This window comes from Phoca vitulina, unplaced genomic scaffold (genome assembly GCF_004348235.1).
Source record: "Phoca vitulina isolate PV1807 unplaced genomic scaffold, GSC_HSeal_1.0 scaffold17, whole genome shotgun sequence".
In the NCBI taxonomy this organism is placed as follows: Eukaryota; Metazoa; Chordata; class Mammalia; order Carnivora; family Phocidae; genus Phoca; species Phoca vitulina.
This window is the reverse complement of record NW_022589720.1, coordinates 13,339,305-13,352,692: the sequence shown is the minus strand read 5'-3', so window position 1 is coordinate 13,352,692 and position 13,388 is coordinate 13,339,305. Positions and strand designations below refer to the sequence as shown.

The 13,388-nt window shown below is 44.2% G+C and overlaps 1 protein-coding gene across 1 annotated transcript in view; it reads left to right on the top strand.

Moving 5' to 3' along the window:
* The window catches only part of MYO10 (myosin X), a 210,349-nt gene that overhangs the window by 95,427 nt on the left and 101,534 nt on the right, over positions 1–13,388 (top strand). Inside the window, exon 4 of the mRNA XM_032415456.1 lies at positions 8,970–9,157. Coding sequence (XP_032271347.1) covers positions 8,970–9,157 — 188 coding nt within the window. The remainder of the gene's footprint in view (positions 1–8,969; positions 9,158–13,388) is intronic.

Sequence of the window (13,388 nt, the reverse complement as noted above, 5' to 3'; positions counted from 1 at the left end):
GTTTTTATTTTCATTAACAAAAACAATAAATACCCCTGATTTACATAGTATTCTCACGTGGCCATCGTGTGGGGTGAGAGGATGTGTGTTTATGACTGATCAGAATCTTAGGCCCAGAGGGGTTAAGCAGTTTTCCAGGGAAAGTAGCTCTGGGCTTAGGACTTCTTGGGTTCTGATGACCAGACCTTGTTGTGTAGACCATTAGTTCTCGTGGCTGAATAGCGCCTTCCTAACAGTGGCTTGGATCCCTCTGTACCTCAAAGCAGAGTGCACCTGAGGCCACTGGGTCACTTTTAGTTTTCTGAGTTATATCTCTTCCTTTTGGTGGGGGGAGGAGATACTAGGCATTACACCCTGATGCCTTTTGAAAATCTTGAATTGGTAGACTTTGGATTGAAGAAATGCAGAGAGTTTCTTCCAACATTTTTAAGCAACATGTGCTACAGCTGTTTCAGATTATTAAAGTGGGCAAGGAAATGTAGTTTTTGGTGAGTTATGTGGAACTTTTCTGACTAGAAAAATTTGTTATGTGCTTCAAAATAGAACATCCTTTCTATTTCTGAAAAGCCATGCAAATGACCAAGCTCTTTATTCTGGTGGAATTTGGAATCCAATATGAGGAGGCCAGTACCAGGTCCTGCCTCATGTTTGAGAATTTCACGTGTCCGGAGTCTGAAACATGGCGTCGTCATGGAGGTTTCAGGAGCAGGAGAAATACCTTTTTATGGAGGGATAAATGACACAACATGTAACAAATGTGTGTCACAGCTCTTGGGATTTCTTACCAAGTGATCTTTGCTTCCCTTGGTACTTAATTTACAACGAGGCTCTTCTTTGACCCCCTTCGCTTGCCAGTCGCCATTTTTACTTATATTACATTTGAACCTGACTAATTCATTGAATCTCTTATCCATGCAGCCTTTGTTTTAGTGATACAATAACCCAGGCAGAGTGGTATGTTTAAGGTAGTGGGGGAAGGATAAGATGTCCTTGGCCATAATTATTTTTGCTGATAGACCGCTAAGATTTTGCCTAATTTGTCCTCCTTTGAATAAACTATTAGGAACGACTGCTGTTGTTGTTGCCATGTTGTTTTACACTTCTGTTTTATGGAGGTTCAAAAGTGCCACTTGGCACGAACATGGGCACGAATGATGAAAACTCAGTAAGTGACTGCCCCCCCCCCCCCCCCCCCCCCCCGCCAGCTTCTGTAACTGTTATGAGAATAATCTGTTAGGACTCAGGCTGTTCTCTTACCTTTTGGGAGCCACTCAGACTCTCTTCTCAAATATCCCAGTTGAGTGACCCTGAAGATGGTGGGATGTGTTGGAGGGCTCTAAGCAGGATAGTTGTCATCTTCAGAGGCCCATGGGTCAAATGTGGCGCTTGGGTTGAACACGCAAGTCCACGCTGGGAAATCAGTGAGGAAAGGGGGCTTTTATGAAAATTTGAGTGAGGCTGAGGTGGGAGATGGAGGGGAAGGAGACAGAGTCTAGAGTTCATTGAAAGTGGAACGTACAAGACATAGAGACATTGGCCACTGGTGATGAGCTGGACAGAGTCTGGGAGGATTCCTCTTCCGTACATGGGTGAGCGGTGGAGGGGGCTGCCACAGAGCCACGGTGTGGCGCACCAGGAACCCGGGTTCCTGTCCTTGATCTCACTCACCGGCTCTGTGACTGTAGGGGCAGCACTTAGCCATTCCCTCATCTGTCAGAGGAGGCTGAACAGTGGCATCTGGCCTGCCCGGATCTCAGGGTTATGTTGGAGCAAGTGAGGACTGTGAAGATGTGTCTACATGGGTAGGACTGTCCTCTGTGCCCCACAGTTATGAAATGTCAGAGAACGTTGTTTTGGAAACATGTAGGCTTGTCATTTAAAATCTGGTGACAAGCCTTTTAAGAAATGACTTAGGCCATTAGTGAGAAGGTGAAGTAGTAAAGCTTGTGCATTCATGTTTTAAGAGCCTAATTAACCTCTTGTACTTAATGGAGGTCTTACATTAGACTTTTTTTTAATTTATTATTAAGTTTTTACTTAAATTCTAGTTATAGAGAAGCATTTTTAACTCTAAATGAGACAAGGTTTCCTGTAATCTTAAAAAATAAAAATAGGGACGCTTGGGTAGTGCGGTTGGTTAAGTGTGTGACTCTTGGTTTTGGCTCAGGTCCTGATCTCAGGGTCGTGATATCGAACCCGGTGGTGGGCTCTGCGCTCAGCATGGAGTCCGCTTGGGATTCTCTCTCCCTCTGCCCCTCCTGCTCGTGTTCTCTCCCTCTCTAAAATAAATAAATCTTTAAAAATAATAATAAAATAGCTTTAAAAAATTAAAAAATTGGGTTCTCTGTGTATACCAGACACGCATTTTACATATTCTTTACTTTTTTTTTTTAAGATTTCAGATTACTGAGTTTTGTTCAAATTAAGCCTGGTTGTTTGCTGTCCCCGTGTGTGGGAGTCCATTTGTTGAATTTACTGTCATCCACAACCTATGTATTTATTAATATTTGAGCTGTAATGAGATTATTTTGTTCCTGAAAATCTAAATGCCTTTTGTCTTCTCCCTTACTAAACGGTCTGTAATTTGTCACTGGAATATTTTTGTTTGTCAGTTTGGGTTAAAATTTGAAGGTACATGTCCAAAAATGGAGTGTGATGCTTCTTGTTATTTACCCTTAATTCTGTGCTTGTTTTCAGATCTCTCCTTGATATTATAAAAAAGAGATTAATGTATTCTATCAGTACCAAAATTCTCAATCTTTTTAATTTTTAAAATATTACCAAATACACGCAAACTCTGTCATCCTGACCATTTTAAAGTGTATAGTTCAGTAGTGTTATGTACGTTCACGTTGTTGTGAATCGTTTAGAACTCTTAAATCTTTCTAGAACTGGAACTCTGTGCCCATCTGGGTGGCTTATTCAGTTGAGTGTCTGACTCTTGGTTTCGGCTCAGGTCATGATCTCATGGGTCATGGGATCGAGCACCATGTTAGGCTTTGCGTTTAGCCGGGAGTCTGCTTGAAGATTCTCTCCCTCCGCCCCTCCCTGTACTCGTGTGTGCACTCTCTCATGTGCACGTACTCTCTAAAAAAAAATAAATCTTTAAAAAAAAAAGAAAAATAACTCCCCCATCCCCACTCATGCCAGCCCATGGCAACCACGATTCCACTTTCTGTTTCTGTGAATTTGACTACTCTAGGTACGTGATTTCAGTGGAATCATACAGTATTTGTCCTTTGGGGCCAGTTTATTTCACTTAGCATAATGTCCTTAAGGTTCATCCACGTTGTGTGTGTCAGAATTCCCTTCCTTTTTAAGGCTGAATAGTACTGCACTGTATGCGTGTACTATATTTTACTTATCCATTCTTCCTTTGATGGATACCTGGGTTGCTAACATCTTTTAGCCATTGTGTAATATTTTTTATACACCCTGGAGAATATAAAGTTTGAAAAACCATTCTTCACTCAGTAAGAATATAGCAAAGAAAATAAAGTGCTTGGAGAACATGGATTTAAGGAAAACCTTGAACAGATTCAAGACCTGTTGTAAATATGTGTAGGTTAGCTCTCTTTGCTTAGAGTATTTAATATGGTCTAAACTGGAGGGATTGTCTTTTTTCTTAGATTATGTATTTTATATGTTGGAAGCCTCTACCACAAAGTGGAAAGGATGCCGACAGGAGTACCTGCATTCTTAAAGTCGTGTTGGAATATAGCCATATACCACTAAATTCTTGATCTTTTAAAATCCAGGGCAGCTATTTTATACTTAAGCGATCTCTCTGCATCTGGCAAGAAGGGTCCTGAACATTGTGGAGACAGAGGAGTTCAACTCTTCGTCTGGCTTAAAGATATGCAAGTGCTCGTGGGGTGTCACGGAGTTAAGGACAGGCACCTGCCAAGGTGCTCCTAACTTAACCTTAACAGTGAAAGTTTTAAGCAGTTGAAATGCAGATCATTTTGAATGTGTGTCTTCATTTCATGCATTACATGGTGTGCGCAATGCAAAGTAAAATAGAAACCTGGCTTGGTATCTTCCATTAACTATACAGCAAAGCAATCTCTTATCTGCAGACTCTTCCAGCACCTACAGCCATTCCTCCAACACAGCAGTCTCAGAAGGAGAAGCCTTCAGCCTTTTATTCCACAGGAGATTGGGAACCACCTCAAACAGTGCTACCTGGGGTGCAGGGGAAGGTTGAGAAGCTGCGGTCTCGAGGAACAATCGGGAGCTCAGGATCTGGGGTTGGTGGGTTGGTGGAGATGAGAAGACCTGTCTACCTCAGTCAGTGTGGGCGTCATTGTTATGGGCTGAGAGACTGAATAAGACCACAAATCCTTAAAAGAATAAATTAGGTACACTAACCTGGATTTGAGAACACAAAGGCATGTGCTGTACATTTCCAGAAGTTTTCCATCAAAATGGGAAAAAATCAGGCTTTCTTGCATAAAGTGATGAAAGTCTATTTTTAGTAATATTTCTATGGAACTTATAATTTCTCCACAATGTATAATAAGGGACCACATGATCTTCATGGTAGTTGACTAGATTGAAAGATGAGGAGCGCATTTTCAACATCTTGTTGGGGAAGTCGGTCATGAAGATCAATATTGTTTCAGGAGAAGTGTGCAACCACCAGAGCCATGGCGGTCAGTCATTTGGCGTGAATAACGTCTTACAGCTAAACCAACTTTGGATCTTTGTCTTTCACCTCAAATGATGTGCCTTTCGAGGCTCTTTGTGTAAGTGTTCTATTTCACGGTATTGCGTGGTTCCTCCCTCTTGAAGTCGGGACGGTAACTCAACAATGGAGCGATCTGTAGATGTGTTGGAATGACGCTTCTGAGCCAGAGACACTGTGGGGTCTCAGCTTACAGGCCACCTCCCACTGTGTGGCAGTGACCGGGCTCAGTGGGGAAAGGTATCCTGATGCATTAGAGGGTCCGCCAGGCCTGACAGCCAGTTCCGCAGGCTGCCTATGTGCTGGATGTCGGCTGTTCAGCTTCCTTCCTTCTCCTCTAGAATCACGGCAGGGTAGGGACTGGGGAGGGCACGTGTATGATGCTGGTAACTGCCGTAGCCGCCAACCACATTGTTGTCCTGAAACACTTGACAGCTCTTTCATTGGGCAACGTGCAGTATAAATTACTTAAAAATAAAACCAGGCACAAGACCATTTTGGATGTTCCAGCTTCAACTCTGCTAACAAGCTTTTCATGCCCTTGGCTTTCCTGCCCCCGTACAAAAACCATGTCCTCCGCACTTCCAGCATGAGTGATCTCTTCAGCCACGCTGTATGACCAGAGGGGTTGCCCGACCAGGAAGGGGTAGCATGCCTAGGAGGTTTTGACCAAAATAATCACTTTCCAAGTAAAGCTTTTGTGGAAAGGTTATGATACTCTTTATGAGTAGATCAGTACTTTTTAGAAGAAAGGCTCATCTCCCCAAATTTTAGAACAACCATACAAACATGTTATGACAAGGTGTGCAAAATTTTCAACACATGGGCTGGGGGTGTATCATTTAAAAATTTTTTTTTGTTTTTTTGTTTTTGTTTTGTTTTTAAGTAAGCGCCACGCCCAATGTGGGACTTGAACTCACAGCCCTGAGATCAGGAGATGCATGTTCTACTGACTGAGCCAGCCAGGCGCCCCAGGGCATATCATTTTTTTTAAAATGTGTTAATAATGGGTTAATATCCTAATATTAAGGAAATTTAATTCTCAGCTTGATACTGTGTGGCTTTTACATTTTATTTGTAACTGAGAAAGAGGATTGCATTGTGCCTGCCTCGCTGTTTTAAGAGGGAAGGCATTAAGTGTCTTGATTTCTGCCAAAGTAGGAAAAAAGTGAGAACATATTTCAATACAAAAATGAACAGTTTTGATAGTTCCATAATAAAAATAATAATCGGGGCAGCTGGCTGGCTCAGTCAGAAGAGCACACAATTCTTGATCTCAGGGTCGTGAATTCGAGCCCCACGTTGGGTGTAGAAAATACTGAAAAATAAGCTTTAAAAAAATCCTTTAAAAAATAATCATATAGGGGCACCTGGGTGGCTCAGTCGTTAAGCGCCTGCCTTCATCTCGGGTCATGATCCCAGGGTCCTGGGATCGAGCCCCGCGTCGGGCTCCCTGCTCGGCGGGAAGCCTGCTTCTCCCTCTCCCACTCCCCCTGCTTGTGTTCCCTCTCTCGCTGTGTCTCTCTCTGTCAAATAAATAAATAAAATCTTAAAAAAAAAAATCATATAGCTGCCAAAAGGTAGAAACAGGTCTGATATTTTAGACAAAGTAGTGTAGGGGGCTAGACACCCAGAGCTCAAGCACTGCCTCCTTCACCCCTGCAAACAGTTGATGTGAAGGAGGGCACCAGAGCCTGTGGGCAAAGCGTTGATGGAGGACGTATGCATCTTCCAGGGAAGTAGGTGGTTCTCTGCTGTCCTTCAGAAGTAGGACGCTTTCCTTCCCCAGAGGAAAAAGCAGTTTCCATCTTTCTTTATGGCCAGATCTTTCCCACAGTGCCCTGGCCGGGGTAAATGGACTTTCTGGAGAGTTGAGGTTTCCAAAAACCTAACCATTTACCCATTAATGCACTATATCTTTTTCTTTTTTAAATGGAGGTGAACTTACCGTAACAGAAAATTAGCCACGTTAAACTATGCAATTCAGTGTATTTTAGTACATTCACAATGTTGTACAATCAGCACTCGTCTAGTTCCAAAGTATTTTCATCACCCCAAATGGAAACCCTATATCCACTAAGCAGTCACCCCCCATTCCTGCCTCCTCCCCCTGCCCATAGTAACTACCACCATGGTTTTTGTACTGTCTGTATGGATTTACCTTTTCTGGATACGTGAACTTTGGCGTCTGGCTTCCTTACCTTGGTGTAATGTTTTCAAGGTTCATCCCCACAGTAGCTCGCATCAGTACTTTATTGCTTTGTGGGGCCGAATAATAGTCCATTGTATGGGCATACCACCTCTTGTTTACCCGCCCATTGGGGAATTGACATTTGGGTTGCTTGACCTTTAGGCTAGTGTGAATAATGCTGTACTTGTTGTTAATTCTTTTGGTTATATATCTAGGAGAGGAATCGTTGGTCATATGGTAATAACTGTTATGTTTTTAACCTTTTTGGTTCAAATATTTCTAAAACATATTGTAAACCTCCTTACGTTTGAAGACCGTTCCATGGAGCATATGATACTTTGCTGGATGTTCCTGGCAGTCACCATGAATATAAATGAGTACAAATTGCCACATTGTGGTACAGATGTTCTCAGGATGTTTGGACTTTCTGCCTAGCGTTGCTTGCTTTTCCTTTCCCTGGGCAGCATCGTTGTGCCTTGCCAAGGAATGTAAGAGGAGAAGCCTCTGCAGCTGGGTTGCTCGGCTTCAAATCTCACCTCTACCACTTCCTGGCTCTGTGGGTGAACAGGACATCATCACTATGCCTGTTTCCTCCTCTGAAAAATCGGGCTAGTAATATTGGGAAGCTCCTTAGGTTATTGTGAGTGTGAAGGGGTCAGGGCCCCTGTGTGGGTCAGCTCAGGAGGTCATAACAAAATATCACTGACTGGGTGGCTTAAACAGACAGTGATTTTCTCACAGTTCTGAAGCCTAGAGGTCCTTGGTGTTGGGAGGGTTGGCTTCTCCTGTGGGCTCCATCCTTGGCTTGCAAATGGCCTCCATCTTACTGTGTCCTCAGACGGTCTTTACTGGGGCACACACGTCTCTGGTGTTTGAGTGTCCACATTTCCTCCTAAAAGGAAGGTAGTCAGATTGGACTGGGGCTCGCCCGAACAGCCTCATTTTAATGTAGTCATCTCATTAGAGGCCTTAGCTCCAAATATGGTCCCATTCCAAGATATTGGGGGTTAAGGCTTCAATGTAGGAACTTTGGAGGGCCCAGTGCAACCCATAACTCTCCATGAAGCACCTGGACAGTGCATGTGCACCATCAAAGGTGGTGGTAGTTACGCAGCCTGCCTCTACCCCTCCGCTCTGCTGCTTCCATCGAGTCTGAGCCTGGAAACCTGGTAACCAAACTCCGTTAGCCTTTCCTGAAGTCCAAATGAACAAGTTCGGTCCATGTGGACGAAGCAGCAGGCCTTACACGTTAATAGCTATAGTCTTTGCTGCTCTGAAGAGTTTGCTTAATTTCTGGCCTGGATTTTGTTCCGGAAGGGTAAGATGGTCAGGCATCTCGGTTCCAGACTGTGGCACCCAGTATTTTCAAAATGGTTTTGTTACTGTTTTAAAAGTTAAGGTTAAAGATACATGACATAAAATTTACCATTTTGACTATTTTTAAGTGTACTGTCCAGTGCATTAAGTACATTTGCAGTGTTGTGTAACTATAACCACAGTCTATCTCTAGAATCTTCTTCCTATCCCGAACAGAAGCTCCGTACCCAGTAAACAGTGACTCTCCGTTCCTCTTCCCCAGCCCCTTGGTGTCGCTCTAGTTCTTTCTTTAATCCCTGATTCCTGAGAGCTACCTGATGAGGAAGGAGATGGGGAGTGGACAGTCCTCTGTCCCTGGGATGGGATGAGGAGGTCACCGGGAACAGGGATTTGGGCTTGGGCTGCTTCCCCATCTTTCTGTGGTTTACCTGTCACTGCAAGTCCTCTTTGAAATGGTTCCGTTTGTACAGAATGACAAGATTTTGTACCAAAAAGGTGTAGGAAAAACGTATGCAGAGGGGAGCCCCATCAGTCCTCTTCAAGCACACTCAGGTGGATTCTGTTCAAGTCCGAGACAGGTGGGGCCGTGGGGACGTGTGGCCGGCCCCCAGCCTTCGGAGCATGGAACAGCATGAAGCGTATCCAGCCTCTTCTGTCTCTGTCCCAGCGTGAGCGGAGGCGACGCGCCCTCGTCCTGCACCCCCCCCCCCCCCCGCCCACCAGTGCTGTGTATAACCTGGCGTCCTTCTGTCTCCCCGCCCCGTGTGCTTGCAGACCTACATCGGCTCCATCATTGCCTCAGTGAACCCCTACAGGACCATCGCCGGGCTGTATGAGCGGGCCACCATGGAGCGCTACAGCAAGTGCCACCTGGGCGAGCTCCCCCCCCACGTCTTCGCCGTCGCCAACGAGTGCTACCGATGCCTGTGGAAACGCCACGATGACCAGTGTGTCCTCATCAGGTAACCGGCCAGCCGTGAGGCTGGCGGACGGCTGGCCAGGAGGCCGCTCGGGAGGGAAGCTGGTGTCAGGAGCCCACCACTGGCCGCTCAACCCAGCCAGCCCCCAGCACCCAAAACCTGCTTAGGAGCTTAATGAGAAAAATTCTTCCTAAGTACCCGAATTTCTCAGGCGGAGTTTTCTATTTCAAATAGCTTGATAAATACAGCTTTCAAAAGAGCCAAACTCACTTAGAAAAAAGCAAGAGGTACCACATTTGTTGGCTCTTGGCCTCAGAATAATTCTTCCATTTTTCTTTTCTTTTTTTTTTTTTAAATTTGCCTTAATTATTCTTTGGTTTATTCCAAGAAAATGTGTAGTTCTTTCAAATTTAAAATGTTATATATATTCTAGAGTGAGAAGGCTTGTATATTTGAGCAAGAGATCTTTTTTCTCTAATTCAGTAAGATTACATAGGATTTCCCAAATTTAAGCATTTTAGTGATTTTGAATTTTTTTTTTTAAGATTTTATTTATTTATTTGACAGAGAGGCAGGGAGAGAGGGAACACAAGCAAGGGGAGCAGCAGAGGGAGAAGCAGGCCTCCCGCGGAGCAGGGAGCCCAATGCGGGGCTCGATCTCAGGACGCCGGGATCATGACCTGAGCCGAAGGCAGACGCTTAACGACTGAGCCACCCAGGCGCCACCATGATTTTGAATTTTATTAAACTAGCAGAAGGGGCACCTGGGTGGCTCAAGTTGGTTAAGCATTAAGCGTCCGACTCTTGATTTCAGGTCAGGTCATGATCTCAGGGTCGTGGGATCGAGCCCCGTGTCAGGCTCCATGCTCAGCGGGGAGTCTGCTTGGGATTCTCTCCCTCTGCTCCTCCCCCTGCTTGTGTGTGTACTCTCGTTCTCTCTCTCAAATAAACAAATTAAAAAAAATAAACTACCAGAAGACCCACTATCGAAACCTATCACTAGGAACTGTCTAAAAAAGCAATGGAGTATATTTCTTTAAAAATATTTCTTTTATGGGGCACCTGGGTGGCTCAGTCAGTGAAGTATCTGACTCTTGATGTTGGCTCAGGTCATGACCTCAGGGTTGTGAGATCGAGCCCCGTGTCAGGCCCCATGCTCAGTGCAGAGTCTGTGTGAGATTCTTGCCTCCTAACTGCTTCACCCCCAGCTCATGCTCTCTCTCTTAAAAAAAAAAAAAAAAATTCTTTTATTAACTAATTCAAATTGGCCTCATCACTTACATTCTAGTGATATCTGATTGGATCTTCTTATTAGTTCTTTATCCCAGAATCGTGTTGTAGTGATGTTCAGAGCGCCCGTGGATAGGACCCAGAGTAGATGTGCTGAGCCTCACTTTCCGTGAAGTTTCCATGGACTACCCAGGCACTGCTCATTCCCGCTCCCAGGCCTGCACTCATGGGGCCCGCCTGTCACTGAAAGTCTGGAGTGTACCACAACGGCTGGTGGGAAAGATTTGGACTTCTGTTGTAGGTGACTTTCTAGTCCCAACTTGTGGCAAAATAATTACATTATTTCAAGAGGAAAGGACAAGGCACTTTGGATTTAGGTGAGATGATAAATAAGACCCTCTTGAACCCCTCCGGATTTCTGATTCAATGGAAGTAAGACAGATGGAGAGCCATATGTTAGCTTTAGACTTGAAGCCAATCGGGCTGGCTAACATCGAAGGCCCAAATTAGACCAAAGTACCTGATCCGGATGCAGGCAGGTGAGTGGTGGCCACGATCACTGTGGGAAACCAGTTCCCAGCCGGTGAGGAGCAGACCAGTCCTTCCCCCCAGTTCACTTGTCAGGGAAGCCACCCCAGCTCCTGGGGGAGGAAAGGTGGGGTGTAGGTATGGGCAGACATGCCAGAGGATGTCCCTCACTGAAACCCCAGGGAAGGGAAGCAGCCCCCGCCAGCTGAGGACAATTGGGAGATAAAGGGTCCCATGTGGCACCTGTTCAAAGATGAGGACGCTAATGGTTTCTGAAGGGTTACTGTGTCTTGGACACTGTGCCAGGAACTTTTCAGGCATCACCTCATTCAGGTATCAGCCTTCCAACAGCCCTTTGATGTATGTGGCTGCTCAGTAGTATCTGTCGGCGCCACACACGGAAAACTGCTTTAGGGGTTATATTCTTCTTACCGACAGTTTTTGCCCATTACGCTAATGCATGGGTCCTTGCTTTTACAACAAATCAGAATTACATGAATAGAATAGCAGAACTTTGCCTTTCTCATTCTACCTCTCTCTCTGCCCCTTAAGGGGAGGCAAGCATCTGGGCAGATAAAAGCTCTTTTCTTAATCACTTTTATGGTGCTAATGTCCTGGGCTGTGGAAATAACTTGGAGAGAGAGGCTATCCATTTATTTAGTTAAGTAAATGAGTCATTATGACTTGTAGTTCATCAAAATGAAGCTATTTAATATATTTAAAAGGTGGGGGGCTTCCAAGGGTCCCATTTCTAATCAAGAAACTTGCCTTATGTCTGGAAGCACTGTTTGTAGGCTCTTGTAGGGAACTTCACCAAAGCTCAGAAGTTAGAATATAAGATCCCCATTTCAGCATACAGAATATAATTTAATACGATTAACAGGAAGAAAGAAAACTTAATTTTAAGGTCAGATTGTATTCCACACTTAGGTACCTAAATATTTGCCATTGATAATTGCTTGTGTTTCTTACTTTCAATGGGAAAAATGAGAGGATGACTCATATATCACTTGCCAGACAGAGTAGCTTAGGAAGAAAGAGGAAAATCAAACGAGGTCATTGTGCATATGTGTGTGTGTATGTGTAATAAAACGGAAATGGGTTGGCATTTTCATGCCAAAGACTGCGGTATTTAAAAATAAGGTGGGAGGTGGAGGGAGAGTGGATCCCAAATAGAAATCTCCCATTGTGTGATGCCCATGTGAAGGGAGTAACTGTATTTATCTAAATTAACTCAGGAAATGGAGTCTTTAAGAATAGAGTTCTCATTAAAATGTGTCTTGTTTAATAGATCTCTCTGGCAGTATTTTTGGTTTTGGTTTTTGTTTTAGTGGGGATTGGGGCTGTGGGAATTTAGAGAAAATTGAGTCTAAAAATAAAACTTGTAGGTTACTGTAGCCCTATGTGGATTTCCTCGGGCATAATCTGCCCCCTGGTGGATACAATGTGTTTTACTACTTTGAAAACATTTTCTCATGCAAATACCTTTAAAACCAGAAAATAGGCCTGTTTGGAATTAGAGAGGACTTGAGAGATCAGTTTTTTCCCCTCCCTTCAAGGGAGGTCCAGCTATTTGGTGGCAATGCCAAGTCTCTAGGCTCCTAATCTGAGCCTCTTGTGTTGGTCTCACTTTCAAGTTTGTCAGCTCCCCCAATCTCTCGTTTTACCTGTTGGTGCACATTTAAGCAAATGTTTACGCTATTATGGTTTTTAAAACATGTTTAAAACTTGAATTTTTCTTTCATCTAACTGGCAAGATCAGCATTTGATCTTGGTTGATCTGGTCCATTTTACATTGACTTGGGTTTCTCATACGTTGATTGGGCAAGTGGGGTTTAGTTTATTACGGTCTGTGGGTGTATGTGACCTTCTGAGATCTGTAGGGTAGGGAAGGCCTGTGGCTAATTCACTGTGAAGCTCATTGCCCAGGACAGTGTCTGGGAGGGGGCCAACATTCAACAGCTGTGCGTCCCAGCATAGATATACAGAGCGGCTGTGGACTGGGGACCTTTGCTTTGCCTGGCGTGTTTTGGTTTTCCAAAACAGGATCGATTATCCACCTAATGGATAATTAGATGTTCAGTCTTGTATTTCTAGGAATATATTTATAAATGGTCGAATTGGAACAGTGAACAAAACTTGTGTCCAGGGTTAGAAAGGCACCAAGCTGAATAGGACTCGAAGCAGGCCTCTTGTTCACGTAATATGGCAGGTTACTGTGCTAGACTTTGGCAATTAAAAATTAATAATAATATCCAATCACTGCCTTTAGGAACTTCTTCTCTGATGGGAAGAAACTGATGTAACTAATTTCAGTACAACCTGCCAAATGCTATAACGGAAATATGTCCATGGTTGCTCAGAGAAGGTGGTGGTAGATCCTCAGGAAGGAATTCAGACAATACTTCATAGAGGAAGTGATGTGCGATTATGAGTCAAAGAATGTGGAGGAATATGGCTGGCGTAGAGGGGAGGAAGGGCACAGAAGCATTTGCCAAAACATAGATATTTGGAA